The 27136-nt window shown below is 26.5% G+C and overlaps 1 protein-coding gene across 23 annotated transcripts in view; it reads left to right on the top strand.

Annotated features, from left to right (window-relative positions):
- The window catches only part of LOC130664069 (ELAV-like protein 1), an 82361-nt gene extending 55807 nt beyond the window's left edge, over positions 1-26554 (top strand). For 4 of the 23 annotated variants that reach the window (XM_057463756.1, XM_057463753.1, XM_057463752.1 and 1 more), the window contains exons 2-9: positions 10138-10376; positions 11609-11668; positions 13836-13939; positions 14081-14234; positions 15514-15552; positions 20386-20644; positions 21713-21754; positions 26081-26554. In XM_057463756.1, coding sequence (XP_057319739.1) covers positions 10181-10376; positions 11609-11668; positions 13836-13939; positions 14081-14234; positions 15514-15552; positions 20386-20644; positions 21713-21754; positions 26081-26408 — 1182 coding nt within the window. In that variant the 5' untranslated portion in view covers positions 10138-10180 and the 3' untranslated portion in view covers positions 26409-26554. Of the gene's footprint in view, positions 1-5944; positions 6751-8303; positions 8415-10137; positions 10377-11608; positions 11669-13835; positions 13940-14080; positions 14235-15513; positions 15553-20385; positions 20645-21712; positions 21755-26080 lie in introns of those variants that run through there. The other 19 variants (XM_057463751.1, XM_057463757.1, XM_057463761.1 and 16 more) reach the window with 19 other exon arrangements.
- Positions 26555-27136: the final 582 nt, after the last annotated feature.

The raw sequence follows: 27136 nt of genomic DNA, 5'->3' as shown, positions 1-27136 counted from the left end.
TTTCTTGTCGCTGGATATACATAAATAAATTCATACACTGAAAAAAAATTAACTTTTAATAAACAATAAAAATTATTCCATTATTAATTTCATAAAATTCAAGAATAATTTTCTTGACCGGAAAAAATCGAAACTTTACAATACTCCAAAAAGTAATCAGCACATTTCGAGCCGAGAGGTTTCTTTGATTAAGAAAATCATTTCGATTAAAATCTTCAAACGTTTACACTAAAAATCTATTGGTTTGAAAATTTTAAATAGTATAATTTATTTTAAGAGGCGAATAAAATATTTCTAATAGTTATTTTCCTCTCAGTGTACTTGATATGCAATAAATAAATTAGTATTAAAATTCATTTCGTTAATAAAAGTTGATCCATCCATAATTGTGAAAGGTTTGAAATGTAGCTGTCACTAAACTTCAACTAATTTAAGAAAACAAAAACATTCAAAATTTTTTGAATTATTTTTTGAAGAGTAAATGAAAAATTATCAATATTTATTACTGAGAGAAAGTTATAGATACTGAAATTAAGAAAAATTCTATTTTGGAGTAAAATAGGATAGCTACCAAATAATTCATTACAGCTGACATGAAAACAGTTTATTTTACTTTTCACTTTAAATAAACCGTGACGATCAAATTTTTAATTTACCCGAAAAACGAAATTTAAAAAAGATCTGCAGTCTTATTGAAAGTATTAAAAAATAATAATTCGTAAGTTTTTTTCTTTAAATAACGATAGTTTCAATGAAAATTCAACTGAATGTATCCTAAAAATTTTTAGAAATCAGTTCTTTAGTACAGAAAAAAACATGATTTCTTGGTGCAAAAAATATTTTGCATTATGAATTGAAAACAAAAATTTTCTTGGGTCGATAAAAAATTCCTTCTTGTCCCAAGGAAATTTTTAATCGAACCAAGAAAATATTCATTTTCAATTTATAATGCAAAAAATTCTTGGGGAAAATAAAAATTTTTGTTGCCAAGAAATCCTTTTTTTCTGTGTACATAGCAGTCGATGTTTTGAAAAACGATGTCCAATTCAAAAATGTTATTAATAAATAATAAATTAAATCAAAGTTGTCAGTTTAAATCTTCCATAGATCTATTTTTAACTCAAGCCAAGTGTATAAACGATTTCTATTATCTCAGTCAAGTTTAATTTTTATTAGTTACGACATTGAGATATATCTTAATTGTACTTTAATATTAATAGTATTTTAACCATAAACAAATACATTAATTAAGCTAAATTAATTAAAACAAAATATAATGGAACACCGTACTGCAAAGGTCAAATTTTAATTAGAGATTAAAATAACGACTTACTTTGCATAATCTAAATATGATCGATATTCAAATATTAATTGAAACGTGTATTTTTTTCTACTACTTCAGATCTCTAGGATTATAATTAATTATTTCTATTATTAATTGTTTTTCATCTAGTCACTAAGTAAAGGAAAAGGATAAAATAAAAGCTAAAACTTTTTGAAAAAAAATTTTTATAAACTAATAGCTCGCCATTTTGCCCTGTCAATTATACTAATAAAAAAGAGTTACATGCATGCCGTTTCATTATTTTTAACAACTTTTTTCTGCACAAACCGATTCAATTACATAGAGTAGAAAGGTTCAGCCTTTCTTATCGACCCAAAGATAAAAATCTAAATTTTATGGTCGCTGTAAAAAATAACAACTTATTTTTACTACTGCTAAAGTTATAACTCATATTGCATATAGACTCCACCTTCTAAAAACCATTTAAACCTATCTCGTCATACATTTTTACTAAAAAAAATTCAAACTTTAAGTCTTCTCATACTTTTAAAAATAAAATTTTTTTATCATAGCGAAAAATTTTTTCTGTCATTGAAAAAAAATATTTCCCTGAAAAAATACACCTGGCGATAAAATTTGTATTAGAATCTCTTCAAATAATCCTTAGCAGTATTTTTGAATTATTTTTCCCACATTGACAGTAAAAAAAAAGGCCTGACACGAAGTACGAGGTCAATAACATAATATAGATAGTCAAGGCGATCAAAAACGTTAAAAATCGGTATTGTATATATATGTGTATACATAAATATAAATATATGTGCCAACTGGCAGCATTGCATGATACAGTGGGCGTTACGTAGCAGCATATGACGGCAAACTGTATAATATATAATATAATACAAGGGGAGACTTTTCATTTTTCGTTCATTCTTTTCTTTTCTTTTCTCTTCCTAGCCATTTGGTGTCTCTAATATTAGTCCTTACCTTACCTTGACATGCTTTAATATTACAAGAGGTAGAGGTAGAGGTATAGAGGCAAAGGTGGAAAGAAAAAAAACTAAAAACGTTAAAAATTTTCTCGCAGATGCCACCCAACGATCTAACCACATTTTTAAACCCTCAAGCCGATATTGCCATCACGTATTCCGATATTATCATTAATTTACAAGAAGAAAAAAAAAACCGACACTAAAAATTCAATTATATTTTATCGTCAGGATGTCTTATACAATACCTAAAATAACTTTTAATCGATTTATCAAGAATATATACTAAAGATCAATAAACTCGTCTATTAATCAATAATATCGTCTACTCAAATACAGACTTTGAAATTATTAATTGGATAATAGTTATAATTAAAGTTTGTGCAAATGATAATATTTGCTAGTAACAAGAAAGTTGACGGTAAAAAAAAAATCGTGATGATTATAAATATATATATCAAGATAAAAAGAAAAAGATAATCGTCGGAAAATTGCCGGATCGATCAACTGCCATTTCTATAAAAAATTTTTTTTTACTCTTGCTCCAATTTAGTCTGTTATTACACCGACTGACGTCTATTAAAGTTGATTGAATTGACGTTTTTATCTTTTCACAAATCGTCGAAAATAATTTTTCTGTCAACTTATTATTATTTACTTTCATACTATTGTCTTATTTTTTATTTATTCTTTTTCCTATACAAAAAGTACAGATTAATTATTCAATCATCAATAAAAAGTGTTAAATTTTAAATTACAATTAAAAGTTTAACTTGAAAAAGAATATGCTACTAAAATTACAGTAACTTAGAGCTATTCCTCCATATATATTTTTTATTTAACGACCTAAAGTATTTACGAAATTGACCGTATAATAAATTGACCAACATCTAAAGTGTGCAATAGCCCATAAAATACAGACGTCTTTTTCAAGCCCAATTTTACCAAACAATTACTAAATATATATATATGCCGAATATATATCAATAGAACCAGTAGGCTTACATGTGTACATCTAAAAATGGGAATTCAATACAAGACATTGTAAAATAAAAATCGTCTGGACATTTTATTGTATTGGCGGGTGAGATCTATACGAATTCGAGTAAAGTAATAAAAGTAAAGAGCTTGGCATACACATATACACATAAAAAGCACTAAAATTGCCAGCTGTGTTGCTTGCTCGGAGGGTTGCTCATTTGTCAAGCCCCGTTGGCATCGTCTGCTACTGTCGACTGAAGAATCATTCATATTATCCTCAGGGATCCATAACAAGCTTACATATATATCCTCTCTATTTCCATAAGGTCTTATAAATTTTATTTCAATGTATAGTACGTCTATTTTACTAAGAGCTCACATACAACAGCTAATAATGCTCGACATGACCATTTGGTCACAAGTCTCAACAAATCCGATAACAAGCTTTATAAACAAACTAAATCTCTTTAAATCCATTAGCAATTTAATTATAAACTTTTTTTTAACTAAATAATATAATTATTTATCTTTACATTTTTATTTAAATCTACTGTTACATATGCATATATATATTGAGTAGAGAAACTAAAACAGTCAAAACCTAAACCATCTTTCACATGCAACCGCACGAACTCGCGTATATTTATAGTGTTTATACCAGAAGTACGATTTATATTTATAATATAACTTGGGATAACTTTTGCACATAACACATTCTAGTTTTTACATACATAACAAAAAAATTTATTCTATATATTAGAATCTATTTATAAAATTTTTGAAAAATTATTTAAGAAACGCGGAATTCCGCGAAAGTGCGTACGCGTAAACATTTTTGTTTCTTATTTACTCAAGTCTTATATTTTTTAGTTTATATTTTTCTTTTTTGTCGACGGCATTTCTAAGACAGTACCTCGTACTTACGCATATGCTTATATATATATACGCGTACAAGAGTGTGATTCTTGGAAATGATATTGGCGCGTTACTAGTAGGTACAGCTTGTTGTGATATTGGCTCAGTGGCCAAGTCTTACTCAGTTTGTTTCGTCAGACTCGCATAATTTTTCGTTGTCATCATTATTATCTGTAGAAAAAAGAAAAAAAACGTCATTATTTATTTATTTATTTGTTACATTATTTTGACTTCTTTCCATTCTTTATCTTGCGGTCGGTGAAGTAAAAAAGGTCAGGGTTATTTCCTTAAAAAAAATATATATAAATATTTTACGTACGCAATGTATGCAGAGAAAAAAAAAGCGGATTTTTGTAAAGGAAATTAAAAGAAAGAAGCGATAGAATAAAGAATGGGAACATAAGTATTCTTGTTTCAATAACGGAGAACAAGTATCAGTATACATATATAAGTAATGGGTAAAATAAAAGGGAATTTGATACTCGAGCTAAATGTATGGGAAGATTATTTGTACATAGGTGCGACACAGGAAGTTAAGGCCAGTGAACTGTTTAAGACACAATTTCAATACTTTCAAGGATACTTAATAGAAATAATAAATTTTTTATTTGTTTATAGTTTCAAAATATAAATGTTTGTTGAAACATTTATATTTGTTTTCATCGGTACTTATAATTTGAGAATAATTAAAGGCACATCCGATCTTATTCGATGGAAAAATTATTTATTGGTGATATTTCGCTGGTTCCACGCACCAGCATCTTCAGACCATATAATTTTACAATCTATGTTAAGTTTTACAAGAATAAATTTTTAAGCATATACATATACACATAGAAAAAAAAAATTTACATATATGATTTTATCTATTTTTTAATAAATTTAATTACTCCAATTTACGGTAATTAAAGTCCAACAATTTCTTTAATAATAAATATCTCAATCATCCGGTAGCCGGTACTCTGATCCCGGTACTTTTATTTACATTTACTTTCAAAGATAAGTCTTAATAATTTACTAGTTTGTATAATAAAAATATTTACTGATCAATATCTTTATTTAATATTAAATTACACTTGACATTTAATCGCCGTGACCTTCAAAGGATTATTTTTTTATCACTCCCCCTAAATGATAAAAAAAATACATCACATACTTTTTTAAAAAAAAATTTTCTAGTGAATAAAATTTGTCTAAAAAAATTAAATCACAAAATAAAATCGATCACGACGCGGACACCGAGTTGTGTGTTGTAGCATAGCGTCGTCGCGAAATTTCCGAGTTGCCGTGTCAGGAACCAGGAGCGTGTAAACGCGTACGCATAACCCGGGTATTTAAAGTTTCATCATGTGTAGATTCTGTATATATATAAATATACCAGTGATTTACTTCCTGATTTATACGAAATATACCGACAAAAATGGAGTATGGTAAAAATATAAATTATCCGTATGAAATATAACTTAAAAATCTCGCGGGTAAATAAATTTTATAAAAAGTAAAAAGAATTATAACTTAAGGATTGTAGTTTCGCGAGTAGTTTTCGCGAGACGAGACGCGAAGAGATTATAGGGGGAATCTGGCCAAAAGTATCGCCGGTATGACTAGGGGGTATACCCGGGATATACACGCGGGAACATATACATTTATATAGATATAGATGTAAATGTATATGTATATATATATATAAGTAAAAGCCGAAGCTTACCGAGTATTGACTCGGGTTTGAAGTAGTAGCAGTGCGGGGGAAGGAGACACGAGTTGAGCGGAGGGTCGTCGGCGTTATACCAAGTGCCCGGTGTCTCGTATGCTCGTAACGTTGAATTTCGTTCAGTCTCTAGGCAGCCTCCGCCCGTAACGTTATTTCTTTGTTTCCTTAGTCTAGTTACCGTCTTTATTTTAATTCGCCTGTCACGCGTGTGTTTTACGTGAGGCTTTCTATCAAAATAATAAATAAATATACAACTATTATAAATAAATAATAAAAGTGTACGTGCAAGTTTATTTAAAAATAATAATTATTTAAAAATTGACGGCATGGATTACAGAGCCGGATGACACGGGTTTTTGTCATAAATATATATATACTTTTTTGGTTATTTAATATTTTTAATATAAATTCCAAAGACATAAATGCTTTTATTAAATTTAAATATTACGAGGAATTATATTGATCTCAGCTAAAAAATTCAAATCTCAAGTGTTTCTTTTTTTTTTATATTTAAATTATTGTATTTGTATTGTATCGATTGATATATTTTTATAAATTGTGACATCAAGTGCAAGTTTGCCTAAATGTTAATTTATAATCGCAAGTATTGTAGTTGACTTTTATTGATTTTTTGGTTTAGTTTCGGGCGGCGGTGAGAGCGTGACGCGTCTAGCGCGGTGGGGGTCGACTCAATCTCGCATTTCTGTTTAAATAAATCATAATAATAATAATAATATTTTTTTAAAAATTAATATAACAATAATATTTACTAGTTATTTATTTAAATAGTTTTATAAACAATAAACAATTTTATAATAATACTAATAAGTGAATTTATTATTATTTCGGAGTAAGCTGTGATTATTAAGGTAAGATTTAAATAATTATTTTAAAAACTCATCTATGCTTTAATCGTATTTATAAAACACGTGTTCTAGAGTTTGATTACTCGTGTATAAATAAAACAATATATTAAATAAAAAAAAACATAATATATTATCGGAAGTATGCTGCGCAAGTATTTCACGTGTGGGTCTACGCAATGGCCACTTTATATTCATATATATGTACATATATATACATACATATATAAATGGATGGATGGATAGATGGTACATGTGTGTACATATGAAGATATTTAATTTGTGTTGGTGAACCGGCGCGGACGTCATACGTGCGCGACATGAGAGCGTGCGTGGCTCCTGTCGTATATTGTGGAGGAAAGGGGCGTATGAGCTAAGAGGGGTTTCCCTTGGAAATTATTTGCGAGCTACACTCATGTACTTTATACACACATATATATAATATATACATTACATACACAATGTATGTTGTATGTAGTGAGTTGGTGCACGAGTCGGCGAGAGAAACGAGAGAGAAGGAAGCGAGGGCGCGCGATGTATTGATCGTCTGTGGCCACGCGATTTTCATTATTCGTCGCCATGACCACCTGGCTAACGTTTAAAGATAATATATATTTAACACATTCTTAGATTTTTCCTAGAGACACCGAAGGTCAGTACGGTATCAAATTATTTTTTTTTAAATTACATCTATGGGTTTTTTGTTTTAGAAATAGAATGGCAACAATGTCTATCATGACATTGAATGAGAGGTAAAGCTGGAATAACTTTTATTTGTGGAATGAAGAATTGAAGTAAGGGAAAAAAAAAAACAAAAAATGAGAAGAATTAAAATTTAAAATGAAAGGGAATAAAAGAGTAGAGTGGCTTCCTTGCGGGGGTGAATGATATCACGGGCTTCTCTTCTTTTATTGAAGGATAACAATAGGATTGCCGAGTCCCAAAATGCCGCACGTTGAGTGTAAGCGTGGATCGATAACACCCAGTTCTCGTTCCCTTCTTTTCTTATACTTGATCTCTTTCCAGTCTTTCTCACTTTAACTACTGCTGTATATTTATATATGTAGTATATATGTACTTGTGTTTTGCAAAGATGTGAAGCTGCGATATATAGCCGTTTTAAAGTTACTCCATTTACTTGAGGCCATTCTATATCTAAGTTTTACGCGACTCGTACACGCGATCGTTGACTCTTTTTTTAGAAAAAAAAAAGTAATAATGTAAATAAATAAATAAATCGATTATTGTTACTCCAAAATATTATTTGAGATTAAAATTCGATTCTTTTGTGAGATAATGTTATATTGTATTGTATAATATTTAAACGGATAATCGATTTAGTGAAGCGTAAAAGGTAAATCTATATAGATCATTAATTTAAATGTCCCGAAAAAAGTAAACTCAATATCTGAGCGGTTGATCTTGAGCACGAGGGTGCTCAAGGTGTTTGTAGCTCGACAGCTGATACTGGTAACATGTCCTCATACTCAGAGAGTGGTCGTAGGTAAAGGTAACAATATGAAAAATGAGTGACCGAGCAAAAGAGCAGAGAGAGAAAGAAAGAAAGTTTAAAATTACGTGAGTAAGGGAAGTGAGTAGTGGGTTTTGTATATGAGGGAGGTATTAGAAACGATGTCTCGTGCCGGCTGATAAATGTGGCAGATGTATAGGTGTGTATGTAAGTTATATATATTGTATAATATGTATATGTATTGAAAATAGGGACAGAGCTTATTCGGGTTCCCTTGGTGTAGGCACCGAGACACGATTCAACCACCCTACTGCAGCCAGACTTCCCCCTTTTATATTTTTCCCGCGGCCCTCGTCTCTCTATAGTTATCTCTCTCTCCTTCTCTCTCTTTATTTTCTGTCTGTGTCTGTAGACAACTTACTCCACTAACTCTTACTATGTATAATATATATGTATATATGTATATTCATAGTCGGCACGCATCGCATGCATATGCAGTTCTCGAGGTAGTTCCGCTGTTACGGGGGGTTGAATAATTCGCTACCATGGGAGCCTTTTAAACGGCTTGGCCAGTGACTAGGGGTTCGTCGCCCCTTTAAATTTAACCATGTACCCTCAGTGATTCTCAATTTTTATTAAAAATTCAAATTTCTTTTTTTTTTTTTATCTTTTACTTCAAAAATTTAAATATTTCGCATTCTAGTAAATTTATTGCTTTAATATTTACATATTTAAATTTATAACAAATTATTCTTATGACTAACAATATTTTTAAAAAAATATAAAATTCTAATAAACTAAAAAAAAAAAAGAATTTTCGTGGATGCGACAACTTTTTTTGAGTAGAAAATTTATGTATGATATATTGAAATGCATTTGGGTGTTGGCAGTCACTGACCCACCCTTTTAGACGGTCAGACAAGGGAGTTAAGGGGGTCGGGAGTTGGATTGTTAAGGGTGGTTTGGTGTTGTATCGTCAGCAGCGCAATCCCCAGTAATTTCGATCGCATAGGGTTGCTGGCATCGGCAACAGCAGCAGTACTAGTAGTAGTACACACTACGTACTACTCTGTATATATTTATATGTACATGTAGCTTGTGCAATTTTCTAACCCAGACATGTTTGTATCGACGACAATGAGTAGGGTGATCATCCGATTGGTTCTTTCATCTCTTGCTATGGCTTTATGACGTTCCATTATTGCTTGTATGTCCATTCTGGTTTAACATACAGCTCATATACATATATATAAAGTCTATGAGGGGATAAACAAGAACATTTGCAAATATTTAATAATTCTATTAAGTCTTTCTGAAGATAATATATAGATGTATCAATATATATATATATATAAATACCTGCTAAATCTGATGTATTACATGCAATCAATGTGAAATGAGTGTGAATGTAGCAGACATCAGACAAATTTAAAATTATAAATGAATAAAGTAAATAATTAATAAAATTAAATTTAAAAAAAATGCTCATTTAAAAAATTTTGAAATTAATAAGTGCATTTTTTAAATTATTTACTCCATTTATTTATAATTTGTAATTTGACTGATGTCTGACATTCACACTCACAATGTCAACTATTATTTTTAAAATATTGATTCTAAAATTTACAACGATTAATTTATTATTTAATAATAAAATACTTGAATTTATTAATTATTTATAACTTATAGACGTCTATAGACTTGGATATAGTATTTGTACTAAAGAATAGATATTGAATTATTATTAGAAAACAATTCTTTGTACACAATTATCGAACGTACTGAGAATAACGTCATATTTATAATGATATCTATTAAAAAAATTCTTACTTTATTATTAACAAGTATTGTTGATTGATAAGTTAATTAATTCAATGAATGTTATTTACTTACTTATTTTATTTAAAATTATTTGATTACAGATTTCATACGTAGTTATAGACGGCGTGTATTAAAACGAGTGCAATGATGGCAAACGGTATGGATACGGTTGTGCAACAGAATGGGGGTTCAAACCTCGGTCAATCCTCCCAAGAGGAATCAAAGACAAATCTTATTGTCAACTACCTGCCACAGACCATGACACAGGAAGAGATTCGATCTTTATTCTCTAGCATTGGAGAGGTCGAGAGTTGCAAACTTATCCGAGATAAAGTAACCGGTGAGTTTATTTTTATTTCCACACTATTATTTTATTAAACTTTTTTTTTTTTTTTATTTTATACTGAATATTTATTTATGGATTTATTTATTTTTCAAACAAACTCCTTTTCACATTTCATCCTTTGCCTATTTACTTAATTTTTTTTTTACTAAAATATTAAACTCCAGAATTCATTCATCGTTTTATTTATTAATTTGTTGACATATTTATTATTTTATTTTTATTATTAGAATAGATATTCATTTTTATTTTTGGGTTCTTGTAAGCGAAAAGAACGAGACATAAAATTTAGTAGAGTGTATTGACAATATATATATAAATATATATGTAATTAACATAAAGGCTTGACGTGCTCGTCAGTTTTCAACGAATAATGTAGAAATTTTTACTTTTTACGTGACATTGCAACGAGATTAAATGAGAAATAAAAAAATGTGAGAATTTGTTTTTTTTTGTTTTTGTTTTTGTCTGTATTGACACCAGAAGTTTATCATCATCTTGTGTTGTATATTTAAAAAAACAACGTTTGTAAATTCACTATTTGTCGTTACCTCACTTATTTTTTAAATCACTGAAATATCTACAAGCATTTATTATTATTATATATATATAAATATATATAAATCTACATATTTATATATACATATATATAATAATGTGCTTTAAAGTATTGCCTCGATCTTTTGCTTACCCACTTTTACTTTTAAACTACACAGTTATTATTTGAATTTTTTTTTAATTATTAGTTATTGTTTTATAAATTTATATTTTTTTTTAATGCCAGATATTTTTACTTAAATAATGACCTTCACCTTTTTAACACGCTACATTGTAATCGATCGTCGATTTATAAATACAATGAGACCTTTTAAAAACTATCTCAAGTATATTTCTGGTTGATATTAAAAATAACGCCAGGATAAAAACATATTTGTAATAAAACGAAACAATAAATAATAATAAGTGCAATAATTTTAAATATTAAATCGAGGAATTGTTTAGGATATATCAATTTTTTCATTTTTCGACGCGTCGCTTTTCTTGCTTCAATTTTTTAAATTAATTAATACTTTTTATTTTATTTTACTTTTTTTAAAATTTTTTTTTATTATCAATCATCTTTTTATCTCTTTGAAAATAAAAAAATTCTTATAGCGTTTTTATATAAAAGCTTTTATGAATTGTTAAATTTTTATGTCTCTGTTTTCTTTTTTTCTCATACATTATAGACTCCACTGCGGCTTTATCGCTTGCCGGAGATATGTTATCCCCGGGACAATTTTCTTTTGGTAAGGATAAACATTTTTTATCATGGGAAAAATCAAAATTTTTTTTTCTCTTTAATAATTTACATAAAAAAAAAAAAAAGACAATAGTAAAATTATAATAAATAAAAAAAAAAAAAAATTAATAATACATCAGTCGAATCTTATATATTTTGATGCCTCCATTATATAATTTTATTAATTAAATTATAAATTTATTTACGTTATTATTATTTTTTTATTATTTACAAATAACAAAATTTTTTATTTATGTATTTTATTAATTTTTTTTTTTTTTTTTTTAATTTCAATCGTAAGTTTTGTTTTCGTTCAAATCGTTAATTCATTGTACATTATATTTTTATTTTATATTAATGATTAAAAATATCAACAGTATAATAATCGACAACTTTATCACTTGATTGTGTTAAGAGTCGAACAAAAAATATATAAATAAATACTAGCTTATGCTAAATAATTAATCGTAATAAACGTAAGTGCGCTAGAACGTTAAATTATCAGTCTACACCTTCTGACGAATTTTCGCTTGGAAAATATTTAAGAATATATATATTTAAATACATATATATTCATGAATATATTTAACAAGAGAAGAATGAGAGAAAGGGTAAAATAAGTGAGTGAGCGAAGCTTAAAAGTTTGCGTGAGCGTATACATAAAATATATGTATGTACATGTACATGAATGTATATGTATATATGATTATATTTTACTTGTTAAAGCCGCGGCTCTATTTTTGTCTAGAATAAGCGGGGGCGCTGCTTGGATTAAAGCTTCCTCGCTTTATAATATTCTACACACACTACCGGTCTATATAATAGTTATATATGTTGCCAAAGTTTATGTGAGGCATTATGTATGCATGTATTTTTCAGGTTAACCAGCTTGTTATTTAATAATGTTTTGTTATTGATACTTAATTACATAAACTTATTTTTAGGAATTAAAAAAAAATAATTAATTGATTTATTAATTGATATTTTTATTTTTATCAATTAATGTATCTAATTAATTTAAATAAGGTAGGACTTGAATATATAATGTTTATAGTGTAGAATGAATTTTTTTGTTGTATAAAATATATTTTTTTTTTGTTGTTAATTGTGTTCGTGCAATTAGCGAACAAGAGCGCGAACAAACGCTAAAATAGTTTGCCAAGTCAGATTGTCAGCACGTCAATCCGTCAAGTTCATCTATTTCACAAAAAAAAATTGTCATCTAATTAATTCAAGGTCTATTAATTTAAAAAAAAAATTACAAAAATTAATTGATTGTTTTTTTTGTACTTTTTGTTTCAATGATCTGGTGTTATTTTTTAAAAAAAGTTTGTAAGTAGTGTGATTTATAATGAATTGGTTTTATTTTTAAATTATTTCTCAACTATTTTTTTAAGTTCTAAGTAAACGCGAAATTTTTTTATCGAGTGTTTACAATCGATAAAATTAGCATGTATTCAATTTGCAATTTTTTTAATTTTTAATAAATTCTTAATTAAGAAATTATTATTTTTTTTTTTTTTTAATTATGTAACTTTTATCTTTTCGAACTCGGGTATTTTACACCCTGCGAGTGTTTACACTTATCAGTTTGCGCAATTTAAAAGTTAATATTTACATTATAAAATATATTTTAAATTCAAGAGTTTAACTGTAAAAAAAAAAAAGTCAAATAAAGTAAACTTTATAATAACTTAACTTTAAAGAAATTTTATTAATCAAAATTCTTTTGCTTAAAAATAAAAAATTAAAGGAAAAATTTTCCGCATTTTAATCTCAAAAAATAAGCAAACGTTTATTAGAATAAAAATAAAATTACGCATTTAAAACAAACGATAATTTTTTTTTCCACGTGTATTTAAATTCTTTAGCAAAAAATTCTCTTGTAATCTAAATATTAAATGTTAAAAATATTTTGAGATAACATATTTTTTTAAGTTCATTATAAATCACCAAATTGACGTTTTAAAATAAATATATATTATAAATTAAATTAAAATGGGATCATTTAAGATATTTATAGAAAAATTAAACTGTCAAACAAACTCAGCATCCTTATTTTCCATACACTTATCTATCATACTGTTTAAAATTTATCAATCCAGTTAGTTAAAAGAAAAAAAAATATTAAGAACATAAAAAAAATACTGACTGGTAATTAAATATGATTTTAGGACAAAGTTTGGGCTATGGATTCGTTAATTACCATCGGCCAGAGGATGCTGAGAAGGCAATCAACACTCTAAATGGTCTTCGACTGCAAAACAAAACAATCAAGGTAAATAATCAATTACTTATCATTTATTATTTAATTAATTTAATAATTAATTAATACTGAAAAAATTTATCAACAGTTTTAATAATTTTTACTTAAAAATTTTTTTTTTTTAATTACACTTTTTTACATAATTAATCACAGGTATCGTATGCAAGACCGAGTAGCGAAGCAATTAAGGGTGCAAATTTGTACGTCAGTGGTTTACCTAAAAATATGGCGCAACAGGATTTAGAAAATCTATTCAGTCCTTACGGAAGGATAATTACATCGCGAATTCTTTGTGATAACATCACTGGTAAGTTTTAAACTAAAAAGAAAAAAAAATGATAATAAATTAAGTAAAAGTAATATTTAAAAAAAAAATCATCAAGATGGCGTTGAGTATTCTCTAAAAATAATTATTCAAACCGTTCTTAACCGATACCCTATTGCATGTATTACCTAATCTGTTACTCTCAGACAACATAGTACACATAAATTTCCGGTGTCTGAGACTATACTTGTCCTTATAAACCTGAGTTCCGTTTAAAATAATAAATCCCTGAGACTCGATCAGAGAAAACCAATTTCAGGGATTCCCATTAAGATGTTGGTTTCCTTTTGAGATTGATGTGATAAAACTCAAATAATGAATTTTATTGGACAATCTTTTGGGCCACTTGTTATTTATATAAATTTAACAATATTTATAATTAATTTCAGTATTAATTATACTCAGATTGTTTTATAAAAAAAATTAATAATAATAATTACACTAAATAAAATAAAAAAATAAAAAAAAAAAGGTTCAAGATATTTCCAATGAAGATAAGGGTGGATCGGTGCGCCTTTTTCGATTTGTTTATTCGTTTAAAAAACAATTTCAAATATTGGCCACGTTGATTGTCACGTCCGATAAATTCTTTTATGTATAAAAAAATAATTCATATTTATTATTTCCAAAAGACTTTTATTAAATTTTTATCTACCGATTTATATATTTTCTTTTTAATTTATCTTTATTGTCGTTATTAATATTATTGTTATTAATATATTTTTATGTTAATTATATTAATAATTTGATCATTTTTTGTGTCAAAACCACTACCTCATGGTAACCTTAGTCCTCGTGATTATAAAATAATTAACAACAATAATTATTATTATTTTTTATCCTACTTCCTGACAATAACTTTAATTAACTATAAAAGCTTTATTATTAATACTAATACTAATACTATTACTAATAATTGCACTAAAAAAAATTAATTATCCTTAGAAAAAAACTACTACAATTAGTATACATTTTAAAATTCCACGCAGACGCATCGATATTTTAATTAAAAATTATATTTATAATTTATTTTAATCAAAATTTTTTTTTGCCTCTGATTCGCGGCTCTAATTTTTAAATTATTATTATTATTGACAATTTTATCATTTGAATTATAATTTATCTCTTATCATTTTTAATTAATTCGTTTATTAATTTAAAAAAAAAATAAAGAACGAGCTACGAATCAAAGGCGCTAAATTCTCGCTATTATTTGCTATAATTTTTTAACGAGAATATGATTTTTTTCGTTTCTGTTTAGTACGACAGTTTGTGACTGGCGGTGGAGACAATTTACCCGGTACGTAAATAATCTTTTTCATTTCATCTCTTGATGCACACATAGTTGAGCAGAAAGATAAATAGTAAGAAAAAAAAAAAAAAATTCAAAAAGATTAAGGATTTTCCGTTATGGGGTAAAATTTTCGTGTTATGCGCGTTGAAAGAATAACGCACACGTATACAAATTACAATTGACATCCACATTAACACATATCATATCCTTTCCAAATATCCTTAATCATAATCATTATTATCATTATATCATTAACGTATTCATTTTAATATAAATAAATCATTTTTTTTCCTGTTATTAATATATCATTTCAAATTATTAATGAATGTGTTAATTATTATTAATTCATTAACATTTTTATATTTAATTTAACTTTATTTTTTAAATTTATCTTTGATATATATACATATATATATTTAATTTAATTCTTCGCGAATTAAATTTATATTATTTTTTAAATTTAATACTTTTGTATTTTTTCAAAAGTAATTTATAATTTTTTGAAATTTAATTTATTTAAAAAAAAAAAATTTACCCAAAATTATTCGTAATCTCGTTTTAGAGAACGAATGTAATTGCGCACCGAGCCACTCGCTCGGACACCCTCATTATAAAGTCGTGTCGTCTTTTATCATCAATCATAAGTCATAAATAATAACTCATCATTTTGATATCATCAATAATATATATATTTATTAATGTAATAAATATATTCATATCTTCAAGAAAATGATCATTATCAATCACATCGGGTCTCACCATGCATAATCCTTATCATTTATTAAAACTGCTGCCTAATTTTATCTGCTGATGTGATTATTTATCAGTGATAAAAAATATATGTATATTAGGTTTTATCATTTGTTTAATCAAGAGGATGCAAGCTTAGTCATGTGATCTAATGTGGACTAAAATATTTTAATCTTTGAGGAAGTCCACTTTCTACATATTTGCCAACTAGTAAAGATTAAAAAAGAATTTTCTGAGTTATGGCAGAAAATTATAATTATGTATTTTTTTTTCTTGTTCATAAAAATCCGCGGTTACGGAAAAATAAAACGATTTAATTTTTCATAATTTTTCACGTTGCAAAAATTGAAATTTTAGTAAATATTTGACTTAAATTAAAATCTTTTAAGTACATAAGTTATAATTTATTTTTTGTAGTAAAATTTATAAGACAATATTGCGGTGATAAAAAAGTTTATTGTCAACTAGATTTAATTTACTAAATCTAATTAGCAAAACTAAAATTATTTTTCATTATTCGGTTTTCGCATTTTTCATTAAACTGCTAAACAGTTTTAATATTTGTCAATAAATAATTTATTTTAAAATAAATATATTGCAGTTAAAACTAATTGTCACTTTTTTACTTAGTACGGCAGTAAAAATAAATAATAAAAAAATTTTATTGGGAACTGTGTTCAGTGCGCGCGCATCTAATTTTGTTAAACTGGACTCCATTTTGTTGACTTTTGATTTTAAATTTCATAACGATTATTTTAATTGATTTTGTCAATTTAAAAATCATAATTTAAAACATAAATCTGCAATTTTAATTAAAATTTTGCGACCTCCTAATTAACTGATTAGAGTAAAAAAAAAAATTTAACAACGAGCGGATATTTTTAACAATCACTAGACAAATGTCAACTGTTAATTTTTTTTGTGTTAAATTTTCTTGGTTGATAAATGTACTTATGTTAATGTATTTAAATGTCAGCTCTTTGATGTTATCGTAAAAGTTACTTAGGTACATCATCATCATTATTATCATCATCGTCATCGTCATTATAAAGTTTGTTGACTTTTTGACACGTATATTATTCCTCCGAGGGATAATAGCCATTGAAGGATAAAAAAAAGTCTGTTGACTTTAAGCACACAGAAAATTGTTTGTACTTTGATGAATTATTTAAAACACTTGCCCTTGAGTGGTGCTCATTAGAATGTCGAAAAAAATTTAATTTGTTTTAGAGACAAATTACAGCTCATTAAATTTTAGTAAATTTTATTGAAGTAATTAATCCGGGTTTGAAAGTAATGAGTCAACAAAAATAAATAAATAAACTCCAGTTTACGGTTCGATGTCTAAAAATTAACCCTTTGTTGCACATTGTTAAATTTATGCTTCTTTATTTTCGTTAATTTTTTGAAACGTATTCAAAATAATCTCATGTACACAAAATCGTTTCAAAAAAATTTTTATAAAGTTCGAAATGCAGATCTTCTAAATTTGAGACGGGTTTGAATTTCAAGATGAACTTTTTTCGAACTTTTAAAATTTACACGATAAAAAATACAGTTGATATAAAACTTTACGTAGACGAAATTCTCAAAACGTATTTTCACTACATTTTTCCTTCATTCAGAAAAGATCAAAGGCCTCTTTTGAAATCTCTATAATGACAAGGAAAAATGTAGTTAATGCATTTTTAAATCAACTGTATTTTTTACTCTTAACATCCAAAAGTTCAAAAAAAGTTTAACTTGAAGTTCTAATCTGTCTCAAATTTACAAATTCTACATGTCGAACTTTTTTGGAACAATTTTTTTTTTACACGGAATATTCTTAAATAATACAAAATTAAAGTATTTAAGTATCAAATTTTATCACAGAAACATTTAGAAATTTACAAAGAAAACAAATTGTGGTTGCTACAAAACAGCTAGAGTTGAGATTACTACAAATTGATGTAAAGAAATGTCAACACTAACTTGTAGTAACGTCAATTACACTGAAAAATAATGATTTTTAATTACAATAAAATATATTAATGTTAGCTATCAGTGTGTGGTAGCAATAAAATATTCAATTTAATCGCAATAATCGTACCTAGTTTATAAGGTTTATTTGAATTGAATAAATATAAAATTGATTCAAAAAATCTTTACTGAGTGACAAAAGTTTCCGATCAAATAAATGCATTTACTTTAATTCGCGAATTATTTTGTTCAGTGTACAGTTGCTAGAATTTATACTTTTGTGGTAATGGGTACTATTTTCTGTAGTGAATTTTACCACAATTATGTTACTTAAATATTGTAGTTTGAGGAATCACAATTTATTTTCTGTTTAAAGAAAATATAAATAATTAATTATCAGCAAATTTATTCATGTTAATCCTAATAATAAAAATTTGAAAATTTTAATTAATGGGATAGAATTACCGGCTCTGGATACCTGAAAAATTTTGATAAAGTATTTTATATAGCACGCAAAGTCACATATGTTTCGATTGTATTTAAAGTTACTTTAATTACACTTATAGTTACAATATTTTTAATATTTATCATAAAAAAAGTACTGTGTCCAAAACTGGTGCTTTTATCTTATGTATTATCAGCTTTTAAATTCTTTATTCATGATTTTTAATTACTTTCTTAAAGTGTACACCGAAAAATTATTCTTGTTTTGAATGCTGCGGGGAAAAAATTGATAAATTACAGAGTGAACAATAAAAAACAATCTCTTTGAACGGAAAAATTTGAATACTGTATAATACGGTGCAATTTTAACACTTTTGCGTTTGAAGAAATTGTTTTTACTATTCACCCTGAAATTTTTAAGTTTTTTTTCGCTTCATGTATAATGTACACAGAGAAAATTTCTATATAAAATTTATAGTTTTACTTCAATAAAGTCGGAATAACCAGTGCCAATGGAACTTTTTACAGTTCTTCCTATAAAATATATAGAGTAGAAGTACCATTTGTGGTCAGTGCTCCATTTTTAGACATTAAATACTTTATTTTAATTAATAAAAAAGTACAGAATAAAATTTTCATTGTAACAGTGTGATAAAAGTATCTTTTTACACATTTGAAAAATTAGTTATGTCATTGCGTATTTTACAAATTATTTCATTAAAAATTTTCAAGTGTCCAAAACTGGTGCTAAAGTGGCCAAAAACGGTACCTCTACCCTAGACCTATAGTATGCTTTGAGACTTTGTATTTTATAAAGAGCACTGTAAAAACTTCTATTGGCGCTAGTTGTACTCTAAAACTAAATTTGTAGTCAAAATTTACACACTTTTCAAATAACATTGAAACATCACAAGCAATCAATAGATATATAGTTTTACTTTTGGCTTTAACCATGGAACACATTTAATGTGTGTTAAAATAAGACACTTGGTTTTAGAGTATGGTTCCAATTTTACTGAACTAGCACTTTAAATTTTATGGTAAATTTTTTCCGTGAAGTAAAGCCGTACTGTCTTGGCCATTTAAATTAAATTTAAATAAAGATGTTTTAATAATTACTATAGCCATTGTGAAATTTATTATCTAAAAACGAATTGGTGAAGATCACGTGACAATCACTATTTGGTAGTGAACAGTCACTTTTTCAAATTTAAGAGAGTACATTACAGTAATTTATGATGTATTCACTGTAAATTTTGCCATAGTGGTAATTTTAAAAATATATTTATTTAAATTTCTGTTAAATGGTCAGCATAGTCTGATATTACTATGACACTATATAATTTCAAACATGAATATAATGATATCCAGTCAATTTTGATACTGAATACTATAATTTTCGTCTGGATTTGAAAACTTTATAAAAAATTTGGTTTTAATCTAAAAAAAAAAAATTTATCAAGTGAATTATTTATAAATTAAAAAAAATGATAATTAGTCAAAAAAATGTGCTATCAAAGGGTGAATAAGGTAAATTAAAGAAAAAATGATAGCGGCAGCAGTTTTATTCCATGATTCACAATGGCATCCAATCCCACTGACCAAAGTAGTAATACCCTCGCTTAACGCCTTAATCTTAATGAAAAAAAAAATCCATATTGGTTTGGCACGGGATGAAATTGGCAGGCCTTTCGAAAGGTGTCGGCTTCATAAGATTCGACCAACGTGTGGAGGCTGAGCGTGCGATCCAGGAGCTGAATGGGACCATACCAAAAGGGTCAACCGAGCCGATCACTGTCAAGTTCGCCAACAACCCGAGCAACAACAACAAGGCCATACCACCGATAGCAGCTTACCTGGCGCCACAAGCAAGTCGTCGATTTGGCGGCCCTATCCACCATCCAACCGGCCGCTTCAGGTACATTCCACTGTCGCCACTATCCAGGTACCTACTCGCCTCTACTCGCTCTGCCCAAGAAAAACAAAGTTATTAAATTTAAAAATATTTAAATTAATTTTTTATTAAAGTTACATTTTTTCGTGAGACTTTAAAAGTAATTATTTTATGTCCTTGGATCTTTATTACACACATCTATATATATATTTATAAATACAAATATATATATACATCAAGATCTATAAAACTCAGCTGTCTATTTAGAGACATTTCTCTCTACTTCTTTGATATTCAGTCTTTACAGCACTTACCTATTTTCTTATATATTTTTTTTTATTTTGACCTCTTTACTCTCAGCTTGCGGGAGCTTTTATCGATCTCAGTGCCGTGCTGCTTACATTTATTATTTTTTCTACATCCCCAGCTTCAGCTCTTTATTCTTCTACTCTACATTCCAACACATAGATGAGCTCAGAAAAAAATAATATAAAAGAGTTTTATTGTTCGTTTAATAACAAAGAATAACTTTTTTCTCTTTTTATCCACCTGTTCGCTTACTGGGTTAAAAGCTTCATAACTTAACATTTATTTTTAATTTTAAAGTCTCTATTAAAGGCAGCGTGAGTTTATCAGGACATTTTTGTGTACGAGCGATTATCCTTACACACTTGAAGCAAAAAATTTTTTTTTATTTTATTTTAAGTTATACAGTACACATGCATTTTTTATTTAAACAGACTATTAAAACTTACGTTAAATTACATTTTTTTTTAAATTTTATTATTGCTAACACATTTTATTTTACGATTCATTTATTTTTTTTTTTTAATGTTTTTATTTTAATTTAATTTACAGCGCGAATTTTGTTTTTTTTAAATCCTTTATCCTTCCTCTCACAATCTAATTCCGCTTTATATACTTATTGTTTTCCTGCTACTAGCAAGGAATATTTAAATTTATATTTAGAAAAAAAAAAAAAAAAAAAATTATTTTCTTTAAATGAAATCACCGTAGTCGAAAAAAGAATGCTTTTGAAAATATAATTTATCCTTTTTCGGCCCGGCTTTCGAAAATATAATTTTCTCTTATGTTGTCCTCTTGTGTTTTTTGTTTTAGCACTGGCAAGGCCATGCTTGCCATTAACAAAGGCTTACAGAGGTCAGTATTTTTTTTTTGTTAATATTTTCATACTTTCATTGGCTTCTTTACCTTGTCACACTTTAAATATATATATCTATATATATTTTTTTTTAACTTTTTCTTTCGACAAGTTTTTTTTTTTTTTTTTTTTTAATTAATTAATTTATTTATAATATATATATACATATATATCCTACTTTAAATAATTTTGTGTGGCTTCTCTGCTTCCTCACTTTGGAAACCTCTGAATTGTTTCTTAGTAGTATGCTCTCTAGTTATATATATCCTATTCCCAATAATGCGCACTTATTTTTTATTATTATTTATTATTATTATTATTATTATTATTATTATTATTATTGTTATATTTTATTTATTTATTTAACTTAGTCAAGCTTTACTTAATTTTATGTTCATACACAACACAACAAATAATAGTCTCGGTAATGCGTATTATTTTTATTTATTTATTTTTTTTTTAATTAATTGAATAATTAATTATAAAAACTTGATATATAGAGAAATAATAGATTTAATAAGTAAAATATTCTTTTTTTTTTTTTTTAATCAAATAATTGAATAATTATATAATTGATAATTCACCGAGATATGCCTTATTTTAACGCGGCTTGTGATGTCAAGTAGGTATGTACAGATGATTAAATGTTAACGGGCTTTTTTTTTCAATTATCAATTTAAATTAAATATATATCCGTAATATAAATCTTATAACTTGATATGTAAAAGTCCTTTGATTTTATTTTTTTCATTGCTTTTTATTTAGTTTCAGTCATGTATTTCTATACTTGAAAAAAAATTGCATGGTTGATTGTATTTATTTTAACTTTATCAATTGACCCTTGCATTAAACTTACCCAGGTAAAAAAATTTCAAGCCGAATACATAATAAAATTTTATCTCTTCCGAAATGTAGCTGGCAGAATGCCTATGCTTAAAAAAGGCCGACTCAATTTATCAGTCAATTTTCGGTCTGCTTCTTTAAAACAATGAAAATTCGGCGTTCCGTGTAAAAAAAAATTGCTGAAAAAAGGTTAAAAAAGTGTTGACTATTCTAAACTTCAAAACGTGACACAATGACGAACTTTTTTTAAACGATTTTTAAACTTCTTAAAATACACAGAAAAAACAATTGATTTAATACTACAAATTAACATTTTCCAGTGCAAAATACGTTTAGAAAAAACTAATTTTGAACTATTTTTGAACGTTTTTCGTTTTAGCATATCTTAATAGTATTAGGATATTAATTGATTTTTCTCTTGAATTTTCAAAAGTTTAAAAAACGTTCAAAAAAAGTTCTTCGTAGTGTAAACGTTTTAAAGTTTAGAATAGTTAACACTTTTTTAACAATTTTTTTCCAAGGGCATTTTTTCGGCAAATTTTTGACCTCTTCCAATAAAGTTCTACGTCTTCAGCGTGATTTAGACCAAATTTCGGCCTCCTTGAATAAAATTCTATGGCTTCATCATGATTTCGGCAAAATTTAGCCTTTTAGGTTTTTTTCCAGTGTAGTTTTTGCATAATATTTTTACCCGGGTACAGAGTAAAAATTTAATAAATTTATTTACTTGACTAAAAAAGTAAATATTAAACAAAGACTTGTATGCATATAAATTGAAGTAAAGGTCTATTATAAATGTTAAATAGTGCTTTAAAAAAAATTAATCGAGCTGAAAATTATAAGGCTTTATGAATTAATATTTCTTGGCATACTGTTTAATTTCACAAGTAACTTTAATAAATGTCAGAGTAGGTATTCAACAACGATGTACTTGCTAAAAATAATTAAATAGTGAGAAAGACAGTAGAAGACACTCGGTTTAATTTAAATCGTCATTTCTACTCAAGTTCGTTTAAACTTTAAACTACTCTACACGATTTCCGGATTCTTTAGGCTTTTAAATTATTTTATATATCATTATTCATTTAAGTTTTACTGATAATTCATTTGAATGATTTAAATACTTGCCAATATTTTTAAAAAATAATTTTATATTAATTTCTATTAAAAAAAGTATTCAAAATTAAATTTTCTGTTATTTATAATAATAAATAAAATATTTTATTTACATAATTTAGTCTTAAACAAAATTCATAAATTTTCTATTATTAAATGTGTTATTTAAATTTTGAATTTTGATTTATAAGAAGACAGACTTAGATTTAGATATTAAATAATACCAGCCAACTTTGCTTATAAAATAAATATATAAATATACTTGAGACACTTGAGCATATTATTTGCAATTGTTCTCATTTTATTAATAATTTAAACTGCTCGTCACTTACTAATGTTATATTTATTGAATGTAAACTACAAGCATAAAGCCTTATAGTTGAACATACTTTTTTTAATTGAAATACATTTTTTTGAATTGATTATTTTTTTAAAGTTTCACTTATATTTATACAATGAATTTATACTCGAAAATAATTAAGAACTAAATTTTGGTTTTAATTACAATAAATATTTATCGATTTACTGTAAAATGAAGTGAATAATTCAACTCATCGGATTATTACTTAGATAATTAATTAAAATTTTTTCTTTTTTAATTATTTTTGTAAGTCTTAGAATTTTATTACTCGCTTATTTTATTTCAAACAATAATAACAGTGATGATTAAAAGAATATTCGATTTTAGAATAAAGCACAGATAACTAATAGTAATAATAAATTAAATCAAATGTATATCTCAGACTTTAATAGACGCATAATTTTGATACTTCAATAAATTTTAAATCTTACAAAGATTTATTACGATAATTAAATTTACTTCGAGCTAAATAAATATTTTTGTCTGCAATAACTATTATATAAACTTAGTACTTTAATAATTTAATTAATCATTACATGAAATATACTTAGCTCCGTAAAACTGGTTTTTAATTGATGAAAAATTATAACGTATCAATTGTCATTAATTAAACATTACAATTCACTACGTCGATTTTGATTTTATAAACTTTTTCTTTCAATTCTAAATTACACAGATTATAAAAACTTTAAGAATTTAAAAAATTGTAATTTTATTTCGTCGTAAATTATTTTCTACGAAATGTAAAAAATAAAAAATTTTTTATTTGTCAAAAAATTGGCAAATGTTCAAATTGAAATTTATTACGCATCGAATTAAAGCTAATGAAAGTAAAAAAGAAATTTTTGATTAATTACTTTTTAATTCAAAGTTTGGGATACATAATTAATTTTAGTAAAAATCTTCTTTGAAAAAAAAAATAGATAAATAAACTATTCAGTTTAAATAAGTCCATTAAAACTTTTTTTTAATGATTAATAATTATAATAATAATAATATCGAACAATCTACAGTCACTACGTGACTGCCCGAGTATTACTACCAAATTTATAAAATATGATTTGAATTTTATTGTTTATTAAAATCTATACTTTATAATTAACTCTAGAATCTTTTTTTTTATTTCTATTATCATTGAAATTTAATGAGACAAATCTCATCATTAACTCGCAGACTTATTGATTTCGATGATTGTATAATTATGAGATTCTTGAAAAAAAATCGAAACACGGACAAATTTTTTTTTGACATAGATATGGCATAGACTAAACTTTTCTTATTTTCTCTCAATTATATATATATTCAGTCATACTCAGTGACAGAATAATTAAAATATTAATTTATTTGAAGAAAATGAATACGATTGTCTTTTTTTCCCGCGTAATTTAAATGTAATTCGAATGATATAGATAAATTGATCTATCTCGATACTTGGCAATGAAAAAGAGCTCAAACCATGAAAAGACACAAATTCAAGTCAAGATCTATCTAACGTTACCAAATTCAACAACATTCTATCATATGGCTGGAACAAAATGTTCCTTATTCTTTTAATAAAATAGATAATAATAATAATTTATTAAGATAAAAAAATATTTTATTAATCATCAATCAAATAAATTGCTTAATCAATAATATTTCTCTTGCTAGATGTTTTTTCTGTACTCAGTGTGTAATAATTAATATTAATTAATTCTTGGAGTTAAAAATATATATTTTATTGATTAATCATCATCAACAAAAATTATTTTCTCAAAATATAAGAATTGGTAATCGGATTTTTTTTCTCTATTAAAATCAATTTCTGTGATAAAAAATTTAATGCGAAATCACAAAACCACTTCATTTTACAAAACCACACGTCATAATTAATTACTCTAACCACCGCCGATTATCTAAAAACATTTTCTTATTGATAAAAAAAAAAAGAAAATTAAATAAATAATCATAGACTATTATGAATATTATAAATAAATGATAATTATTAATTAAAAAAAAAATGTTCTAGGTACAGTCCCCTGGCAGGAGACCTTTTGACAAACTCAATGCTACCAGGGAACCCAATAAACGGTAGCGGATGGTGCATCTTCGTGTACAATCTAGCCCCAGAAACTGAAGAAAACGTACTCTGGCAGCTATTTGGACCATTTGGAGCAGTACAATCAGTTAAAGTTATTCGTGATCTACAAACCAACAAATGCAAAGGCTTTGGTTTTGTAACAATGACGAATTACGAAGAAGCCGTTGTCGCCATTCAAAGTCTAAACGGTTATAATCTTGGTACACGTGTACTCCAAGTAAGTTTCAAGACCAACAAAAGCAAGACAGCGTAGGACCCGGATGATAATCATCATCAGCATCATAATCATCACCACCATAATAACAATAATAAACTTAAGCATAATCATCACAATCATCTAGTCTCAATGGCCATCACCGATAATAAATTACGTCGACAATTTGACGCAGTTAAGGCCTACTGGGACGAGATAACAGGACGTAATTATCGTTATATTGATCCACTTGTCATAAGACACCGTTCAACAACACAGCAACCGCTGCAACAACATATTTATCAGCAGTTACATAATAATAAAAATAATAATAATAATAACAATAATAATAATAATATTATTAACAACAATAATAACAACAACAACAATAATTATTATTATCAACATCAATTACAATTACAACAACATCAGCAGCAACATCAACATCTTCAGCTACAGTATCATCATCCGAAAAAACTAGGTTTGTTCAATAATAAGAGCAAACCCTTAGGGACAGCACAAGCCAGTAAAAAAGTCCACCAGCAGTTTCTGAGGACAAATAATAAGGTGTAGTTTATTTGGATTAAGAAAATTAAACAAGTATTAGGTGTGAATGAATTTATTATTATTTATTTTTTTCTCTTTATTTAAAAATAATTAACTGAACGTATGTTAATTAATAATAATAATAATTAAATTTATTGAGGTGTTAAATACAATAAACGATATTTAATATAATTATAATATACATATATGTATGTATTTAGTAATTTTAGTATCGTTTATTG

This window comes from Microplitis mediator, chromosome 2, assembly GCF_029852145.1.
Source record: "Microplitis mediator isolate UGA2020A chromosome 2, iyMicMedi2.1, whole genome shotgun sequence".
NCBI lineage: Eukaryota > Metazoa > Arthropoda > Insecta > Hymenoptera > Braconidae > Microplitis > Microplitis mediator.
Note: the sequence above shows the minus strand (reverse complement) of the source record. Positions and strands in the feature narration are given on the sequence as shown.